The 21,218-nt window shown below is 38.3% G+C and overlaps 2 protein-coding genes across 2 annotated transcripts; one reads left to right on the top strand and one right to left on the bottom strand.

Annotated features, from left to right (window-relative positions):
* The first annotated feature begins 8,077 nt into the window (after positions 1 to 8,077).
* On the top strand, positions 8,078 to 11,817 carry LOC137715142 (protein TRANSPORT INHIBITOR RESPONSE 1-like). The gene is made up of 3 exons (XM_068454378.1): positions 8,078 to 8,937; positions 9,923 to 10,415; positions 10,560 to 11,817. The coding sequence occupies exons 1-3, from the start codon at positions 8,474 to 8,476 to the stop codon at positions 11,355 to 11,357; spliced, it is 1,755 nt and encodes a 584-aa protein (XP_068310479.1). The 5' UTR covers positions 8,078 to 8,473; the 3' UTR covers positions 11,358 to 11,817.
* A 6,419-nt stretch (positions 11,818 to 18,236) lies between these two features.
* LOC137716342 (rRNA-processing protein FYV7-like) lies at positions 18,237 to 19,658 on the bottom strand. Its single transcript, XM_068455780.1, has 3 exons — positions 19,397 to 19,658; positions 19,082 to 19,185; positions 18,237 to 18,937 (listed from the first exon to the last, which is right to left on the bottom strand). Exons 1-3 carry the CDS (start codon positions 19,566 to 19,568, stop codon positions 18,518 to 18,520), a joined length of 696 nt encoding a protein of 231 aa, XP_068311881.1. The 5' UTR covers positions 19,569 to 19,658; the 3' UTR covers positions 18,237 to 18,517.
* Between the last annotated feature and the right edge of the window lie 1,560 nt (positions 19,659 to 21,218).

The raw sequence follows: 21,218 nt of genomic DNA, 5'->3' as shown, positions 1-21,218 counted from the left end.
CTCCATGAGTAGATAATTGTTACACTTACATTATCGTTTAGATTTTTAAAATCCTCCAAACCCTCATGAATAATGTTTTTTATTTGAGGGTAAAATTAATAATAATTATTGTAGAAGTGTAAAAACTGTAAAAAAAATATACAATCACTCATAGTGACAAGCTTTACAATTTTCATGAAGGGGTCAACTTCGAAATCCAACACTATAATTAACCTTAAATTTATATATAACCGTCGATTGTCATTTACGTTTTGTTATTCTTACTGAATTTCATTTTTTAAATTTTCTTTTTTGAAAACATGATCATATGACGGATGTAAAAAGATGAACGGTTCAGATCTTTGATATCACGTTTCGATAATTGAAGGGTTTGATTGGAAGAAAATGTGCAAAGTTCCAATGTTCTTCAATGTCCTTAATTTTGCAAATCTTTTAAACATTTGATATTTTGTAATGTTTTAATGTTTTTTTTTTATTATGCTCTTATTTTGGGTATGTAAATATATACTTGAAAGAAAAATGCGTTTTTATGTTTTGGACGTGACAATATGATATGTATATACTTATTTAGTATTATGTTTTTCATTTGATTATTTATTGGTTTAAAATATCTTTTCCTTAACAGGTAACAAGTTGGGTCATATTACCTGTTAATATTATCGGGTTGATTTCGGGGGTCATTTTTCTCGTTTATTTTAACGGGTGTTACACGACATGACTCGTTAAGATATCGGGTATGACACGAAAACGACATGAACACAGAAAACACCACACGAATGCTAGGTAATTTCAATTGGTTGGATAATAAGTGAACTATTATTACCAATATTATATATAGGTATTCATAAAGTTGCCATTTATTATAACACGTATATTTCATTTGATAATTGTATGAATGTTAAAGAATTAACGACGATGTGTTTTTAACCTCTTAATAACATGTCTCTTCTTATAAACTTTGGAAGAAAGAAAACCCAAATTTTGTATATTTGTATCTCATTTCAACTATAGTTCACATAAACAATCCAATTAAGATATCAAAATTGGTCAATTACAAGACATGTATTATGAGTTAAGAGTATTAGTAGTAAGAGTTCGATTCCATCATCTCACTGTCAACTGTATAACAAGAAAAGATAATAGGAGCGACCCCTACTATTGCATTCGAGACTCAAAGATCTTACTAGGTTTGTCGCGAAACGTATTAGTTTTGTGGTTCTAAATCAGTTATGCAACAACCACAAGCATTACAAATTAGTGGTGTTCTCCAGTTGACATGATGGATACATAATTATGATTTTGATTTATCATATAATTCAACCCAATTCATCCCCTCAAATTCCATTAATGTTGCGACTACAACATATTTGTACTACAATTTAATATCACACGACGTGACATGTGACAAATTCAATCAAACACAAACCAAGTAAAATCACTTTGACAAAGAAGAAATCATTAATTAGGATAATGCTAAGGAAGCTAAAATTTTAAACTAAATTTGCAAATTAAATGATGTATCACTAATAGAAAATAAACACGTTAATCAACACTTAAGTAATAATTCAATTATTAACATCCATATCATTTAGTTTGCAAAATTTAATATAAAAATTTGGTCTCTCTAATATTACTTCATTAATTAACGTAACTCTTATGCATCATCAATCACTAAACCAACGAGATAAAATTATTAATTAATGTGGCGTTTACGCATTATTAATGAAATATGAAAGGGTAAATTACATTTTATCCCCTTAGGTTTGGTGTCAATTTCAATTTCTTACAACATCTTTAAAAAATTTCAATTTCATACATTTACTTATCATTTTATTTCAATTTCATACATCCGTTAGAAAATCTATTAAGTAAACCATTAAGTGATGACGTGGCAAATATGGAATCCACATTTGTGCTGACGTGGCTGCCACATTTGTGCCACGTGGCTAAACACTTAATAAAAAATTAAAAAAAAAAAAAAAAAAACCATAAACCCAATCGTCTTCCCCACCCTTTCTACCCACCTAAGCAGCCCACCCCCAAATCAAAAACACTATCTCTCATCCCTAGCTCCAAAAATCCAATCTCCCCCGCAACCTCTACACCCCACCCCACCCAAAACCCCAAAAAACCCAGATCGGTGTTGATCATCTCCAGACTCTTGTATGCAATGGTTTCGACGAAAAAATTGTAGGGGTGCATGGTCTGAGCCAAAATTCGAGGTACTAGATGGCGATGCACTTGTTGTCTTGGGCACTGCAGGCGAAGATGAGGCCCTCAAGGTTGCGGTGGGCAGAGAAGTGAGGATGGGTCCACTTGTCGGTCTCGGCGGGGATGGAGTCGAGGTGGGAGTAGAGGATGGGTGGGACTTGAGCCAGGTGAAGAGGAGGAGAAGGTTGGACATGGTGGCAGTGAAGAGCATCGGAAGTGGAAGGGTTTGGGCTCGGTGAAGGTGATGGGGTCAAGAGGGGAGGGAGAATATGGGTTTTTGTTTAAATTTGGAGGTGAAATTTAGAGCTTGGGTCCCCTAAAATATGGCCACAACTCCTCTCTGTGACCAATCCCTTCAAAAAGGTGAAATTTCCCATTCGACTTCTATAAGATAGAAAATAAACAGATAATACAAGTGATAATTACAAGTGATAAATGGATTAATCCAAAATACAAAAATCAGATAAGTTCACAGCTAGGACTTATCAGCATCTTTTAAATGTTCTTGCATTTGTTGCGGCTGCTGTTGCGTTTGTTGCGGCTTCTGTTGGCCAGAGGAAATATTTGAATTTCCTCTTGGCGGGCTGGATGGTTTATCACGCCCCCGCAAGTTGAGCGGTCGACGACGAACGGGAAGCTTGGACAGAAGAAAATTGAAACGTGCTGTGGACAAACCTTTGGTAAGGAAATCGGCAAGTTGGTCTTGGGTGGCAACAAACTCCACAGTAAGTTCGCGATGAGTTACCTTTTCACGGATGTAGTGATAGTCCACCTCCACATGACGAGTGCGAGTATGGAAAACCGGATTAGATGCCAAAGAGATCGCGGAAATATTGTCACACCAAATTTTAGGAGGTGATAATGGAATACGAAGATCATTAAACAACTTGCGAAACCAGGAAATGGTGGCAGCAGTATACGCAAGTTGCCGATACTCAGATTCAGTGCTCGAACGAGAAACCCCGCGTTGCTTCTTTGAACTCCATGAGATAAGATTGTTGCCCAAAAAAATACAGTAACCCCCAGTAGACTTACGGTCATCAGGATCACCAGCATAGTCAGCATCAGCATAAGCCACAAGATTCAAAGAACTTGGCTTGTATACTAAACCATGGTCAGGAGTAGTCTTCAGATATCGTAAGATACGTTTAACCGCAATCCAATGAGTAGTAGTAGGACGATGCATGTACTGACATACCTGATTGACGGCAAAGGCGATATCTGGTCGAGTGAAGGTGAGATACTGAAGAGCACCAACTACACTACGAAATTCAGTTACATTGGAAAGTGGTTCACCATCATACAAGCTGAGACGACGACCACTGATGGCAGGAGTGGAGACAGGTTTGCAATCCAACATGTTGGTGCGTGTAAGTAAGTCCATGACATATTTAGCTTGAGACATATGCATACCATTCGCAGACCGATGAACTTCCATACCCAAAAAATAACTTAAAGGACCCAGGTCTGTCATGGAGAATAGCCGAGCCATTTCTTGAATCAAGAAGGAAATGGTAGATGTATGATTGCCAGTTATAAGTATGTCATCCACGTAAATGAGTAAATAGATGGTGACGGAACCATGAGAATAAATAAATAGAGAAGAATCTGCCAGGGATGCAACAAATCCTAAGTTCTCCAAATGATTGGAAAAACATTGAAACCAAGCTCGTGGAGCTTGTTTCAATCCATATAATGAGCGTCGAAGTTGACAAACATGAGTGGGATATTGTGGATCAACAAAACCAGTGGGTTGCCGCATATAAACTGCATCAGAGATGGTGCCATGTAAAAAGGCATTTTGGACATCCAATTGTCGTATAGGCCAAGAAAGATGCACAGCAATGGATAAGATCATACGGATGGTAGAATGAGTAACAACTGGACTGAAAGTCTCACCATAATCAATACCTTCTTGTTGATGAAAACCATTGGCCACTAAACGAGCCTTATAGCGCTCAATTGAGCCATCAGAACGTCGCTTGATGCGAAAAACCCACTTGTTAGGAAGAACATTCATGTGAGACTGAGGAGGAATTAAAACCCATGTTCCCGCACGTTGTAATGCATTAAACTCGTCAGCCATAGCTTTACGCCATTCTGGATACTTTTGAGCCTGTGAAAAACATGTAGGTTCGGCAATAATATTAGTAGAGGACACATGAGCATACTTGGGATTCGGTTTATGAATACCAAGTTTTGCTCGAGTAACCATTGGATGCATTGAATTACTCATATTGGAAGAGGAAGATGTCGGTGGTGGAGACAAGGGAGTGGACTCAGGTATATGGACTGAAGGGTGAAGCGGTGACTGAGAGTGTGCAGGCCGAGGGGAGTGGGAAGGAATGAGGTGGAGGGCAGGCTGTAAAGAAGAGTTGACGTGTTGGAGAGGGGCAACAGGTACATGTTGAAGAGGTGGGGGTAGTGAGGCGGTGAGTGGTGGGGTAGATATAGGATTGGGATATGTGTGGTCACGGGTTTGACTAGGGATGGGGGGGTGGGATGGTCCTATTTCATGGATAGGTGGAGGAGGCATAGGCTTTCCAGAAACATTAGGAGAACATAAGGATGCATATGGAAATGAAGATTCATAAAAAATTACATGTTTTGAAAGAAAAACTCGCCCATTTTGAGGATCAAGACAACGATAGCCCAATTGATTTAACGAGTAGCCTAGAAAAATGCATTTGCGAGATCGAAATTGAAGTTTATTATTATTGTAAGGACGAAGATACGGAAAACACGCACAACCAAAAACTTTCAAAAAATCATATGTGGGATCTCGTTGAAACAATTTAGTATATGGTGAAACAAGGTTGAGAACTTTAGTTGGAAGACGATTTATTAAATAATTTGCCGTATGAAAAGCCTCAGCCCAATATGTGGGAGGCATTTTAGCATGAGCTAGTAACGTTAAACCAGTTTCAACCAAATGACGATGCTTACGTTCAGCCATACCATTTTGCTCAGGATGATGGGGACATGTATACCGATGAAGAATCCCATGAGTTTCAAAATATGTTTTAAAAGCATTGTTGACATATTCACCACCACCATCCGTTTGGAAAGTTTTAATTTTAGTATTGAACAAATTTTCCACTTGATTTTTAAATTTGACAAAAGTGGCATAAACATCCGATTTTAACTTAAGTGGATACAACCAAGTGTAACGAGAAAAATCATCAATAAAAACCACATAATAACGGAAACCAGAAATAGACAAGGTGGGTGATGACCAAACATCCGAATGAATTAATTGCAATGGAAAGTGAGAAATAGAAGTAGACAAAGAAAATGGCAATTTCTTGCTCTTTCCTAATGGGCATGAATGACAAAGAGAAGCAGAGACATGTCTGGTAATAGACAATTTGCTACATGAAATTAAATGTTTTAAAATGAAAGGAGATGGATGACCCAAACGCGAGTGCCAAACACGATCATCCACTCGGACTCCAACATAGGCAACGGCTCCATGTGTTTTATTGTTAGCACTTGTAGCATCAAGAAAACTGGAATAGGGATAAAGACCAGTGCTACTCCGGCCGGATAAAAGGATCTTCCCCGTGCATGAATCCTGGACACGAAAATAATTAGGATGCAATACAAAATAACAATCATGATCAGAAGAAAATTTGTTAATGGAAAGAATATTATGAGAGGCATCAGGGCAGTGGAGGGTATTAGAAAGAAGATAGGATTTGGTAGGGGTATGAATATATGAATTTCCAATATGAGAAATTTGCAAACCTGTGCCTCCATTGACTCCATTCACTTGATCAGTACCATTGTATTCATGGGAGTTGGTAAGCTGGGTAGCATCATGAGTGATGTGGGTATTAGCACCCGAGTCGAGAAGCCACGTGGTGGCAGGCGGTACAGGAGGCGCACGAGAAGAGCTTTGAGCAGCATAGGCGGAGAGATTAGCAGAAGGTACACGTCCTTCATATGAAGCATTCATGCGATTAAAATAGTCAATAGCTGAGTGTCCATACCGTCGACATATCTGACATTGAATTTTACCACCCTTGAACCGATCGTGGGATGGAAGACCACCGGGAGCAGTACCCAAAAGACCAGGACGATGATGGGCATTGGAGGAAGAGCCAGAAGAGGAACCTCCACGAGAACCAGAGAAAGATCCACCCCGAGAACCAGAGAAAGAGCCTCGACGAGAGCCAGAGAATGAGCCACCACGAGGTGGGTTTGTAGGAATACGATGATCACGAGTCGCAGCCATAGCAGTGACATTAGAATCACCAGGAAGAGTAAACGTCAACTGACGACGTTCAGCACTAAGCAACAGAGCTTCAAGAGCAGCATAGGAAATTGGTGTTTCACGGGCTTGAATGGATGCAACAGTATGCTCATACAACGGACCAACATTGTTCATTATGGTCGCAACTAAGTCTTCATCAGTGATGGGAGACCCAGACAGGGCAAGCTGATCAACCAAAGAATTAAGTTTGTCCAAAAAATCCGTGATGGAAAGATCACCACGGCGCTGATTCATGAGCTCCCCACGGAGCTGAACAACCCGATTATGCGAAGAAGACGCATACCGGTCTTGAAGAGTGCGCCACGCATCAGCAGCGCAGACTTTGTTCACAATAACAGAGAGAACGTTGGGAGTTAAGGAACTCGCCAACCAAGAAAGGACCAGTTGATCTTGCTGTATCCAAGCCTCATACAGCGGATTAACCGTATCAGTCACTGTGCCATCAGCGGCAGACAGAAAAGCAGGTGGACAAACGGTAGAGCCGTCCACAAAGGAAAGCAGACCACGGCTACGAAGGAGAGGAAGGAATTGAGCCCTCCAGAGAGGGTAATTGGTACGGTCTAATTTAATAGTCAAAAAAGTGGTGACATTAGGATGGGAAATGGTATGTGCAGCGGGTAAAGCCATTGAGATGGGAGAAAGGTTTGAGTCGTTGGACAGAGAGAGGATGATACCAAGATAGAAAATAAAGGTTGAGTATAATATTGCTCGGATAATTATCCCTTCTGTATATTCATCCTTATATAGAGATTACAAAAGAGAGTTTGATGTAGAACAAACTCTTGTATAATAAACAGATAATACAAGTGATAATTACAAGTGATAAATGGATTAATCCAAAATACAAAAATCAGATAAGTTCACAGCTAGGACTTATCAGCATCTTTTAAATGTTCTTGCATTTGTTGCGGCTGCTGTTGCGTTTGTTGCGGCTTCTGTTGGCCAGAGGAAATATTTGAATTTCCTCTTGGCGGGCTGGATGGTTTATCACTATATAGGGAAGAGGAAGAAGAAAGCAAAATTTTCCATCTGAATTCAAAATTTCTTCAGCATCTCCTTCTGCTTTGGGGATTATGTCATCGTTGATTACGATATTTCGGCGGCAATTGGGCAATGATTTGGGCAGTGGTATTGAAATTTGTAGAGCTAGATGGTTGGAGAAGACGATCGAGTGAGGGAGGAAGATGGTGCGAGAGAGTGACGTGGGTTTTAATTTAGTTTAGTTTTTAAATTGATTTTTAATATTTAATTATTATTATTTTCTGAGTCATCAAAACATGTGGGGCCTTAGATATGCTACATCATCATTTAACGGTGAGTTTAATAGATTATGAAACGGATGTATGATATTGTAATAAATTATAAGTAAATGTATGAAATTGAAATGTTTTGAAGATGTTATATGCATTTGTAATTGCACCCACACTTGAAGGTGCAAATTGTAATTTAACCAATATGAAATTATGCCCAAAATCTCGTTTGCTCCGTTTGAAAAAAAAAAAAAAAAAAAAAAAAATCTCGTTTGCTTTGAGACGGCCCCTGGGGCTCCAGCCCCTTCACGTACACCCGTTTTATGCGGCTGCCCTTGGTCGCCCAGCAGATAAGACCACCCCACTGCCACCGTGCGAGCCAACGGCTCTCAACTCCCCTCCCACACGTGTCGTCATCTCAACCGTGAACCAGCATCAGTCGCACAGAACCCCACCACTCGATTTAACCCCGGTTAAAATCTAACACCCCATCTCAACATAAAATCCTTATCCTCTTTCTCTTTCTCCCTCTCTCTCTCTCTAATTTCTGCATACCTGCAACGAATAAGCTCGCTAATGGAGTCTCAGATCTAATCTAGACGACGCCGTTTCCCTTCCTCTGCTTCGTCTCTCTCTCTCTCTCTCTATTTCGCTGTTTATCCAGCTGCTTCGAATCCAGAGAAGTCGGAAGAGCAACGTCGTTTTAGTGCTTTTCGACCAGATTGAGCTGCGGGAAATGCCGAAAAGGGCGAACTCGTTTCCCGAGGAGGTTCTGGAGTACGTGTTCTCGTTCATACAGACTGACCAGGACCGGAACTCGATCTCGACGGTGTGCAAGTCGTGGTACGAGATCGAACGGTGGTGCAGGCGGAGGATTTTCATCGGGAACTGCTACGCCGTCAGCCCTAGGATGCTGATCAGGCGGTTCCCGGACGTTAGATCCATTGAGCTCAAAGGAAAGCCTCACTTCGCCGACTTCAATCTGGTCCCAGAAGGCTGGGGTGGGTACGTGTACCCTTGGATCGCCGCCATGGCCAGCGCCTACCCTTGGCTTGAAGAGATCAAGCTCAAGAGGATGGTCGTCACCGACGAGACCTTGGAGCTGATTGCCAAGTCCTTCAAGAATATGAAGCTCCTCGTGCTTTCGTCCTGTGAGGGATTCAGTACTGACGGACTCGCCGCCATTGCTGCCAATTGCAGGTATCTCTCTCTGCTTCCGTATCTTTGGTTTGCACTGTATTTGCTTTTGATGGGAAATGAAAGCTTGAGCTTTGCTTGTTCAATGGTACTTTGTTTATTTGAACAATTTGTGGGTTCCTTTTGGTTGCTGAGGATGCTTTAAGTGTTCAAAAGCATTAAAGTTTGAATCTTTCGGTTTTTAATAGCGAAACGAGTGAGATTTCTTCACTCTACTCTTACAGCACGAGCACTTGAGCTGGAATTGCTTGAGTTTAAGCTTCCATTTATGGCCATTGGCCAGGCCTCAAATAGTTTCAACACCCATGATTCAAAAATGCTCAATTTCTTGCCCAATATTTTGTATTTTGACATGTTTGCTCTGTGAGGAGTGTTAAGTAAATGTGTAAAGATATCTAATTTGGTTGGTTTAGAGCTGCACATTGTTGCCTTTGATAGATTTGAGCGGTAACTTCTTGTTCTGTGAATGTCTAATGAGCAAAGTCTAGTCAGGATCATTTGGGTTACTTTTTACTTTCTTGTTATCTGGGCTACTTTGTTTGATATGGAGTATTGAGATGTGAGGTTGTTTTCAAAGTTTTGGTTGGTAGTCGTTCCTTGGACGCCGTAGATTTTTACCACTAGATTCTTCTTTGCTGCTCTAAGATTCTTTTGATCTAGTTTCTTATTTCTTAGCTTTTGCTTTTGGGAAATTACTAAGGAAATTACACGTAGTAGTGATGCATTTTACTTTTAAGAATGCTGGGATTGGAAAAAGTGTGAAGTTTTGTGTGTTGGTGATGGTTCAGTTTGTGGAAAAGTTAAATTTAGAAGTCTAGTCGCTGTCATTTGATGAGTTGCTAATTTTAATTAGGAAATTTGTTTTTGTAGTCTTGTTTCGTTTTATTCAATTTCTTCATTTAGCAAATTTTTTTTTTTTTTTAAGCTTGGCGTTGTGAAAATTATCTACCTTGTCTTATGGGTGCACTCCTTCCTTTTGCTGATGCAGGAATCTACGGGAGCTGGACTTGCATGAGAGCGATGTGGAGGACCTGAGTGGGCATTGGCTCAGCCATTTTCCTGATACGTACACGTCACTTGTGTCCCTTAACATTGCTTGCTTGGGGTCTGAGTTGAGTTTCTCTGCCCTGGAGCGCCTGGTGGCTAGGTGTCCCAACCTGAGGAGTCTCCGGCTCAATCGTTCCGTGCCTCTTGACAGGCTAGCCAATCTACTTCGCCTGGCACCTAGGCTGACTGATTTAGGCACAGGGGCCTACTCAGCTGAGTGGCGGCCTGATGTCTTTGCAATCCTATCACGTGCCATCTCAGGATGCAAGGAACTCAAGAGCCTATCTGGATTTTGGGATGTGGTACCATCATATCTTCCAGCTATTTATTCGATCTGCCCTGGGCTAACATCACTAAATTTGAGTTATGCCACAATTCAAAGCCCGGCTCTTGTAAAGCTTGTTAGCCAATGCCCGAATCTGCAGCGCCTCTGGGTATGTCCTTTTTTATGTAATGTTTTCAGTCTCTTCTGCTTTTAATTTTTCTTAGGGTCCAAGGGTTGGATGCTTACAGATGCGAATATGAATTTGATCCAATTGCTAATTTGGATTTGTAGCTAATTAAGGACATGACTACAGGTATTGGATTACATTGAAGATGTTGGCCTTGATGCCCTGGCGGAATCTTGCAAGGATCTACGAGAGTTAAGGGTGTTTCCCTCAGATCCATTTGTGGTGGAACCAAATGTGTCCTTGACAGAGCAGGGCCTCATATCTGTTTCTGAGGGCTGTCCAAAGCTCCACTCAGTTCTGTACTTCTGCCGGCAAATGTCCAATGATGCATTAATCACCATTGCTAGGAACCAGCCTAACTTTACATGTTTTCGTCTTTGTATAATTCAGCCCAAAATTCCCGACTACCTGACCCTTCAGCCCTTTGATGTGGGTTTTGGGGCCATTGTTGAGAACTGCAAGAATCTCCGGCGATTGTCCGTCTCTGGTCTACTAACTGATCAAGCATTTGATTATATCGGAACCTATGGTAAAAAGTTGGAGATGCTGTCTATAGCCTTTGCTGGAGATAGTGACTTGGGGCTTCATCATATATTGTCTGGGTGCGATAATCTTCGGAAATTGGAGATCAGGGACTGTCCTTTTGGTGACAAGGCTCTTTTGGCCAATGCTGCAAAGCTGGAGACAATGCGATCCCTTTGGATGTCTTCATGCTCGGTGAGTTATGGAGCATGTAAGCTACTTGGCCAGAGGTTGCCGAGGCTTAATGTTGAAGTTATTGATGAGAGGGGGCACCCAGAATCCAGGCCGGAGAACTCTCCCGTTGAAAAGCTCTACATCTATAGGTCCGTTGCAGGGCCAAGGTTTGACATGCCTGGTTTTGTTTGGACCATGGATGAAGATTCGGCATTGAGGGTTACTTGACACGGGCGAATCTCCACGATTCAAACCCTCTGGATGTCTTGGATGGGTGTTGGCAGGTACACACTCATGTATGGTACTTCAATTGTTTCACGTTTAATTTCATGGGTACGGTAGCTCAATATATATGCAGCTCTGATTGGAGCGTGAGGCGGCGGGGGTAGGGAGGAGAGGTATACAGAGGCTCGAGAGCTCAATCGCCATCATTTTACCATTGGCTGAGGTATGGGATACCAGTTAGCTGATTGAAAACTCGAAACTCCTGTTGTTGCAATGTATTGAACTGAACAGAGATGTATTATTGTTTTTCTTCTATTCGGCGTAGCCACCATTGTATACACTATGCAGACTTTTGCATATGTTTTTATGTGGCCCTTTTTTTTTCAACAGGAAGTAATTGCCGTGTGAACCCCAAATGTAACATTGTTAGCCTTCTCAGCAAATAAAGCTTCATATTTTTCAACTGTAATTTGTAATATTTGATGCGTCTTTGTTTCTTTCTTGGAGCTTAATCTTTGATGAGCGAAACTAGATTTGGAAGCCTCCGGTGTCAAATGGGTTTGAGATGTAGTCACCATGCAAACGATGTGTTCAAAGACGAGATATTATTATGACGGTATATACGGGTAAGCTTGTCTTGTGGAGATGGGAAAAGAGAAAGGAAATGAACGAGGAGAAGAAAGGGAGTTGAGTGAGAAAAAGAAAGCTACCTTTGTAAGTGGTCACACTTCAGAGTTCCGGCTGCTCTCTCTCTGGTTAATCTTATTGGGTGGGAGGGAGAGACAAAGGGAGAGGGGAGAGAGAGACCTAAGCTATTGAAAGAGAGAAAGGGAGAGGAGAGAGAGAGAGAGAGAGACCTAAGCTATAGAAAGAGAGAGAAAGGGAGAGAGAGACCACATACACAGTAGAGATAATAAGGACAGAGGTTGAAAACAACATGACACGGACACCCTCAACCCCACCAGGGCCACCGCTTACTGAAAACTGACCCAAAGAAAAAGAAAAAAGAGAAGCCAATACACAAAACAAAAGAAAAAAAACAATTAGGTCGAAGTTTGATGTTGAGTTATGGCGAATTCTCATGTGTAGGTTGTTTCACTATATGTTGAATGAGGATCCTCTTCGGATCTTTGTGAGGATTCTGAAAATCCTCTAATCATGTTCATTAATCGTATATTATAATATCAGAAATTATTTTAAATTTTATATTTAAAAATAAACACAAATAGTATTTGATAAAAATTGACTGCATGATTTACGACGAAAGAACACGATTACAGGATTCTCAGGATCTTCACAAAGAGGATCCGGAGATGATCCTCATTCCTATATGTTTTGGCACCAAGAAGAAGTTTAAAGTGTATTCTCGAGATCAAGACATGACAACTTTAGTGAAATTTACAAATTGTTATAGTTTACAACTTATTTGTTCTATCAAATTTTTTTTTTAATTGGCAAAATTACTTTGATTAATATGTGTTCAATACAATGATAGACTAGTCTTTTTAAAAGTTTTCAAATATCACTCACATGCCTATCTATTCATATTTTGTAGAAAAAATTGGCAAACTCAAGTCATTATCCTTGAATTATGACGGTTTATAACAACAAAACCATACGCAGCTACAGAGACTAGAGTGAAACTTCGTCCAAACACCCGAGACCAAAATCATACTTTATCCAAAAAAAAAAAAAAAAAAAAAAACCAAGAAAAGTTGGTGAATGAGTGTGGGGCAATCAAATTTTGCAGACAATTTTATTGGATGATGATGGCCACACGTTTGAGGATATTCATTGACGATCATCATTTTTATTCTCCTCTTTTCTTTTTTTTATTACCATAATTCTTTTGGTGGTTTCGTCACTCTCTGCCCCTCTGATTTTACTGTTTCACACCAACAAACTAAGTGTAATGAGATCAACTCTTGATCTTAGTGTCCGACCAGAGATTCAGGCTGTATGAGAGAGAGGAAAAAAAAATTTGTGTCTTTTTAAGTTTTTAAATTTTCGTAAAATGAATTAGTGAAATGAGTTAAGAAGAGCTGCATGGTTGAAATGGAGTGTTCCGAACACATATATCCGGAGCAATCTCAATCCCATCGATGGTGATTTCGTCACTCTCTGCCCCTCTAACTTTACTGTTTCACCCCCAGACAACTTATCATGATATCCATCAAAGTAAGTGTTGGTTGTATGATGATGTAAAGTTGTAAAATGCCCTCAGTTAAAGTTGCAATGCATCAGGCTTTCAGTATGTGGTTGGACCCAGGGATTTTAAAGTTTGTACCAAAATTATTTACTGCACCTGCAATGTACAACTCTGAGCCTTTGCTGCCCAAAAAAGTAAATCAGGAGATACAGGTGGAGAGGTAAAAAAAAAAAAAGAAAATTGGAAAAGATGGAAGGTGAATTATCGTGGAATCTAAGTATGCTAGATTTCGGATTCGAATCAGGTCAAATCGAAGTAAAACAGTTTGGGTTTTGGGACGTGGGGTTCTTGCCGACCCACTTCACCGGCCGCATGATGATCCCTAGCTGTATTTTCGTTTATCAGTATTTTAAATTAATCTAACCTGCTGAATTTGAGTGCATAGAAGAAGCACCTTCACTCTAACTAATTTTGTTACGCTCGCATTTGCAATAAATTTCTACTTTGTACTAATTCATATTGCGATAAGTTTCCTCCTAATTCACCAAATTAAGGAATTTGTACCATTGAAAATTGATCCAACGGCTGAAGTTATTATAACTTTTAAAGCAGACCCTTGTTTGTAGCCATTGGATCAAATTTCAATGACACGGATTTCCTAATTTGGTAGATTAGGAGGAAAGAATTTTGAGGTGATCCCTTTCCAAAATTAAGATGTATAAGAGGTAGCACAACATCTCTAACTGATGTGGCTACCCCAACGTGTGCATCTCTCAACTCAAAACTCGGAAAAAGAAAACATAATGAAGATTAATGTATGGGCTTCAAATTGGTTGCTCTAAACCAGGACTTTGAAGTAGAGCCCAAAAGTTTTGGACTCATTGACCAAAAGGAGTTTTGAACTTTAAGGTAGGGATGGGTTTGAAAAATCGACAAAAAAAAAAAAAAAAATATATATATATATATATATATATATATCTGCGCGCGCGCACACACACATAACCAAACACAAAATCGAAATTGAAAAAATCGAAGTTTTACCATTGCAAGTTTGCATCCAGCAACGAGCCTTCTTAGACTCATTTCATAGGCATCATGTTCATCTGCATACCACCTCTGAACCATTTACTTTGTTTAATTTTCGTCAACGACCGCATTGATGCTAAAAAAGGTTTTTGTGAAAGAAAACAAATTAAACAAAGTAGTTAATAAACATTGCAAAGTTATAGAAGGCATAATAGGTACAAGTGGTCTAATATCTTAGTGGTTTAGTCGAACTTCTCATCTTCTTAGTGTAAAAATATCGATGTTCTAAAATATATATATATATCTTAGTGGATAGGGTGTTGAGTTTCCACCTATGCATTCCGACTCGAAATTCCTCCATCTTAAATTATTATTAACAATTTTAAATCCTTCCCCGCCTCTTAATAATAATTTTTTTTTTAAATAAAGAGTTTTTATCATAAATGCTTTCTGAAATTAACTCTCACCATCAAGATGATTCATGAAATTGAAAATTAATCAATGTAGTCCCTGAAAATAAGTTTTGCAAATCAATGTGATCATTTCGTCACAATTCTGTTAAAAAATTCGTTAAGTGTTGATGTGGCACATAAATGGGTCCCACAAGATTTTTGGGTTTTTATCACAAATGGTCCCTTAAATTGACACACACCATCAAGATGGTTCCTGAAATTAACCCACACCATCAGGATGGTCCCTGAAATTGAAAATATATCTATATAGTCTTTGAAAATAGGTGAATCAATATGATCATTTCGCCATAATTCTATAATTTTTTTTTGTTATGTATTGATGTGAGTTTAATAATTAATTAAAAAAATTGTCTAAATATCTTTTTGCACTATGATCCCCAATTATATATATATATATATATATATATATATATCTTTTTGCATTATGATATATTTTTTTTCCTTATAGCAGTGCCTAATTGTAAGCCTATTTATCTTTTTGCACTATGAAGTTCTCTCTTTTTTCCAACCTTTTTTTTATTAACTATTAAATTATTAAGTCTATTTATAATTTCTTTAATTTAATTAGACTTGTGTGTCACATCTGCGTATAATAGAATTTTTGATAAAATTGTGATGGAAGGAGTACATTGGTTTGAGACACTTACTTGCGGGGCTACATTGATTAATTTTCAATTTTAGGGACTATTGCAGGTCAATTTCAGATACCATTTTGGTGTCGTGGGTTAATTTCAAAGACCATTTGTGAGAAAAAAATGATTTATGGGGCCCATTTATATGCCACATCAGCACTTAACAGAATTTTTAACAAATTGTGACGGAAGGACGACATTGATTTGTGACACCTATTTTTAGGGACTACATTTATTGATTTTCAATTTTAGGAACCATCTTGATGGAGATGGTCAATTTCAAGGACCATTTGTGATAAAAACCCAAAAATAAAAGGCACAATTGATGATATTGCTTGTCTTCTGCATTTCCATCACACAACACATTTCAATAAGGGTTGGCACGGGTCGAGCGGATCCAAATTTGGAGGGACCAGATTAGATTGGTTTTAAAATGAAATGTACCAGACCGAGTATAGTAATTTTGTTACGAAGTTGACGAAAATGACCTCTTGTTCGTGTAAGAATACAATGAACACATATAACAATACATTTTGCATAAAGGCCTTTAAAAAGTAACTGCTAGTGACCTTCAGGTATCCAAATATAAACGTTTTAGAGTTTGTTGTGCTCAATGCTCAACTGTTGGTTTCACAAAACCTCATGGCTCAAGCTAGCCTAGGCCTAGCTAGCCGCTAGTATATATATCTTGGTGATCTGGAGGATCTAGTGATCGTGACTGTTCGTCGTACATCGAGCGGTCAGTTTTCGTTAAGTACTATTTATATTTAATTTTAAATTTAAAATGATTTCTGACAGCATGATGTACGATAAACAATCACAATCACAAAATTCTTGAGATCCCCAAAAAAATGATCCGACGAGAATCATTTTCCGTTAGTTAGAATCACTAATTAAGATAAAGGGTGATTTTAACACTTCTCATCTAGTCCTCTATACGCTGCTCATTTTTCATAGAAAAAACTGACAAACTTACGTCATTATCCTTGAATCATAACGGTTGATACCAATAAAAACATAGAGACTAAAGTGAAACTTCATCAGAACACCCTTGACCAAAAATCATACTTTGTCAAAAAAAAAGAAAAAAACCAGAAAACGTTGGTGAATGAGTGAGATGAGTGAGTGAACTGGGGCAATCAAATTTGCCAGACATTTTTATTGGATGATGATGGCCGCACGCTTGAGGGTATTGACCGACTATCATCATTTTTATTCTCCTCCCTTTTTTAATTTTTTTGGAAACTTTAACGAAATTCATTTTAACGGAAAATTATATTTTTACACTAAAAAGTCAATCTTGATACTATTCACTTTACGCTTTATTTTGTCCTTATTGTTAAAACTTAAAGTTTTCAAACCCTTTTCATTAGATTTTTTTTTTTTTTTAAACCATAATTCTTTTGGAGATTTCATCACTCTCTGCCCCTCTGATTTTACTATTTCACCACCAACCAACCCTAACAAAGTAATTGTTGGTAGTATGATGATGGAAAGTTGCAATGCTTCAGGCTTTCAGTCTGTGGCTTTGCCTAGTGATTTTAAAGTTTCTACCAAAATTATTTACTGCACCTGCAATCTACAACTCAAATCCTCTCACACATTCTTTTCAATTTCTGGCCGTCGAGTTAAATGAATGAATTTAAGAAGATCAATTGACAAAACTTAATAAGGATGTTTGGGAGGTAAAAAGGGGTGTGAATAACATTATAAAAAAAAAAGACGAAAGTAAATTATTGTGGAATCCGAGTACGCTAAATATCGGATTCGGATCAGGTGTGTGAGAGATTCCAAACTCAGGTGTGTAAGAGATAGCACAACTCTAACCGATAAGGTAACCCCCACGCATGTCTCTCCCAACTCAAAAGAAAAAGAAAACATAATGAAGACTAATGTATGGGCTTCAAATTGGTTGCTCTCAAATTGGAGCCCAATAGGTTTGGACTCAATGACCACAAGACGTTTTGGACTCTAAACTCAAAAGTAGCTTCTGGGGACCAAGTTGTATGGATACCGAGGAGCTTCTACTTGGGCAGAAGCATAATGGTGCGCAGCTTTTGCCATTGCTGCAGGTTTGGAGTCAGCGTGGTTTCGTACTGAAGTGATTCTGAAAAAAATTGATATAAAAAAAAGCTGAAAGTTGTTTTTGTATTTGGTAAACATTCAGCTTCAACTTTTTTTTCACAGTTTTGGATGAAAAAAAGCCAAAAACAAGAAGCTGCAAAACCTAGCTTTGAACAACCAATTTTTTTTTCACATCTGTTTTACATAAAAGTTTACCAAACACTATAATACTGCTTTTTTTTTTTTTTTCAAAAACAGTTTTACAAAAAAGTTTACCAAACACTCTGCTGCTTTATTTCATAGCTGTTTATTCTCACAGCACACAAACAGTTTTTTTTTTCAAAGCAGAGCAATACCAAACCAACATCTTCATCCGCATACCACCTCCGAACCGCTGACAACTTTCGTGATCGAACACTGGCTCGCTTCATGTCTATCTGCGTGTGCTAGTGCGTGACAACATGACCGAAATGAAGTTTCGCTTGGTGCATGGCTGGTTCAGTTGTATCATACCAGCTAGATGAGTAGCATGCCTATGTTTGTCAACGGAACTGAAATCAATAAGCACCAGCACTGCTTCAGCTACATCAGATTATTAAATAAACAATACATAAGTAATTAAACGTTCATAGCAAATGATGAAAAGAACTATTCGAACAACAATATGTAGAGAACCGATTCGCTGCCCTAAAAGTATCAAAATTGTTTTTACATTGCTACAGGAACCGGAACTGCTCCTACCAAGCTTAGTTGAGTAGTAATTCAATCAACAACATTACAACTATCCAAATATCAAAACGAACTCTGAATCTTCGCGAACTACGTTTGCTTTGAAGAACCTTGAATAGTCTCCAGAAGATGCTGTATTCTGTACTTCATAACAGGCTGACCTTTACGCGTTTTCTTAAGCATCTTCTCTCTAGCAGACTTCCTTCGTGCTTCCGCCTTTTCTCGCTCTTCCTTCTTCGCCTGAATAATCGCCTCCCTCTCCATTCTTGCCTTCTCTTCATCTTCATGTTTCATCTCATACACTTTCAATATACTACGAGCACCGTACTTGTTTTTCTTCTTGTCGTTCTTACTCATCTTACTACCACCTCCAGTTTTGTTCTCCTCTCTACTATCATCTCCAGTTCCGTTCTCCATTTCACTACCACATTCAGTCTCGTTCTCGTTCTCCTTCTTACTAACATACTCCGCTTCGCGCTCCTTTTCACCATCTTTGGTTTCAATCTCCTCCTGTACACCGAAAAAATAAACGACTTAAGATATCAACTCCAAACTTCGTTTTCACAACAGGATTTCAATTGGGTTTTCTTAACAACAATTCTTGTCCCTAAGTTCAAATAAAATCCAATGAAACTTAAGCCAAAGAAATCAAACCTCGAAGTGCCTTATCGCCAATGGAGGATTGCTCTGCTGTTGCTTCAGTGACTTCTTATACTTGTTCACATACTTGGAATTCTTGTAGAATTCTTTCTGCTTCTCTGATACAAAATCAGAACGAACCCAGTTCGTTAAAATCATCATAAATTCATACCTAACAATCAAATTAAATAAAATTAAAAGAAGATCATATAAACAGGAAAATTATTGAAACAGAAACAAATAAAAATTAAAAAATTGAAAGAAAAAAAAAAGAAGCAAAATTGAACAGAGTATAATCAAAATGAAATGAAAAGAGAAGGCTTTTTATACTAATCAAAGCTGGGTTGAAGTAGCTGCTGTTCGATTTGGCGTTCGCGAAGGCCTCGAGTGAAAGCCCTTGCCCGCCCATCCTCCTCATGTTTTTCTTCTTCTTCATGCTATTCGATCTCGAGCCATTGAATTTCTCTCCGTTTTCTTCGTGCTTTGGGTGTCGATTCATCATTGCTACGCGGAATTGGAAAAGATTGAGAAATTGATGAAGGAATTGGGGAAGGCGGACGAATTGGAAACCCTAATTTGCAGATAGGGGTCAAGTAAAACCGTCCTCTAGTGCTAGTGTAAAAGAGAGACTCGCAGAGGATTTCCCACAAGCAACACCAAAGCCGTTGGATTTACGTCGACGGCTACGATTTCTTAGTCTGGAAGAGAGGGATGTGCAGAAAATCGACGGCTATGATTTGAATCGACGGAAATAGAGGATTTGATCTCCCGTGCATGACGAGAGATTTCAGCAATACGAAATACGGACACATACTACATGTATCATCATACAAGTAGAGGAATACTTGAGCAAAAAATTTCCTCCGTTTATATAATAACATATGTTGATAAATGAATTCCAATTTGTTGACTATTACTTATCAAATCTTGCTCTTATAGTTCAAATAAGTTCGTATTATGACGTACTCGTAATAATATGGCATATTGTCCCATATTTTGGGCTAATTGAAAAATCTCTAGTGCATGATGACTCTCATACACACGCTTAGAGTGAGAAGAGAGTCATAAAGGATTATATAATACCATAATGAATGAGCGGTTGCTCTCTAAATTTATAGTCAGTGTCCATATGCAAAATGTTTTATTTTTATTTTTTATTTTTAACAACTTTTGCTAGGTTAACTCAGCAAATATGTACATTTTTAACATTCTATCATCATTTTTTTTGTCGAAAGGATAAGACTTTATTATAATCTAATTATAATTTTTACATCTTTAGCAAGAATATTAAAAAAGAATTCCGTAAGGATGTCCGCCTACTAGCTAGTTAGTGATAAAGTTTCCCTACATTTGTGATTAGATTAGAATTTGTTATCCTATTTGCAGTATGAAATTACTTTGGTACGAAAATGCCACATGGTAGAACAAACCAATAATATTATTACCAAAGAAAAAGATAGGAAGAGATGCACGTTGATGTGACTTAATCAAAATAGTTCAAATAAAAGATGAGAAAATGAGAAAGAAATTATGATGGGAGAGAATCCTTCTCTCTCAAAACCGGTATTGCAATACTTGCACATTTTCAAAGACATGCATGCATCTTATATGTATTTATAGAAAAGGAAAAACTATATGCATGGTATAATTGCTATGCTAATACGGAAGAGTATGTGATATTCTCTTATGTGATGATAAGCCTTAATAAGGAAATTTAAACAAGGAAAAAACTGCAAAAAAGGAAAATTTTAAGCAAAGGAAAAAACTACTCATATGGAAAAGTATATAATTTTTCAATAAAAGTTTTAAGAGACTTAACAAATATTAATAGTATATGATAAAACTTAATAGCCTACCAACCATGGCTATTAATTTTTTTTCATATACTATTTAATCCGCAACTCAATTTCATCACTGCATCGACCCTCGACACAAATATTAATACAAATCAAACGAGGACCAACGATTTGATCCGTCGGAAGCTCCAATTTGAACTTATTGCAACTTACATTATACAGGTTGGCCTTGGCACTTTCAATGCGGCTTTTCCTACGGGTCCATTCAAATCATACTACTTGTACATTGACACTGGGAGCAGCCTCTTATGGAATCTCTGTGAGGATTGTCAAAAGCCTCGAAACGAATGCTTTCG

This window comes from Pyrus communis, chromosome 14 (assembly GCF_963583255.1).
Source record: "Pyrus communis chromosome 14, drPyrComm1.1, whole genome shotgun sequence".
In the NCBI taxonomy this organism is placed as follows: Eukaryota; Viridiplantae; Streptophyta; class Magnoliopsida; order Rosales; family Rosaceae; genus Pyrus; species Pyrus communis.
Note: the sequence above shows the minus strand (reverse complement) of the source record. Positions and strands in the feature narration are given on the sequence as shown.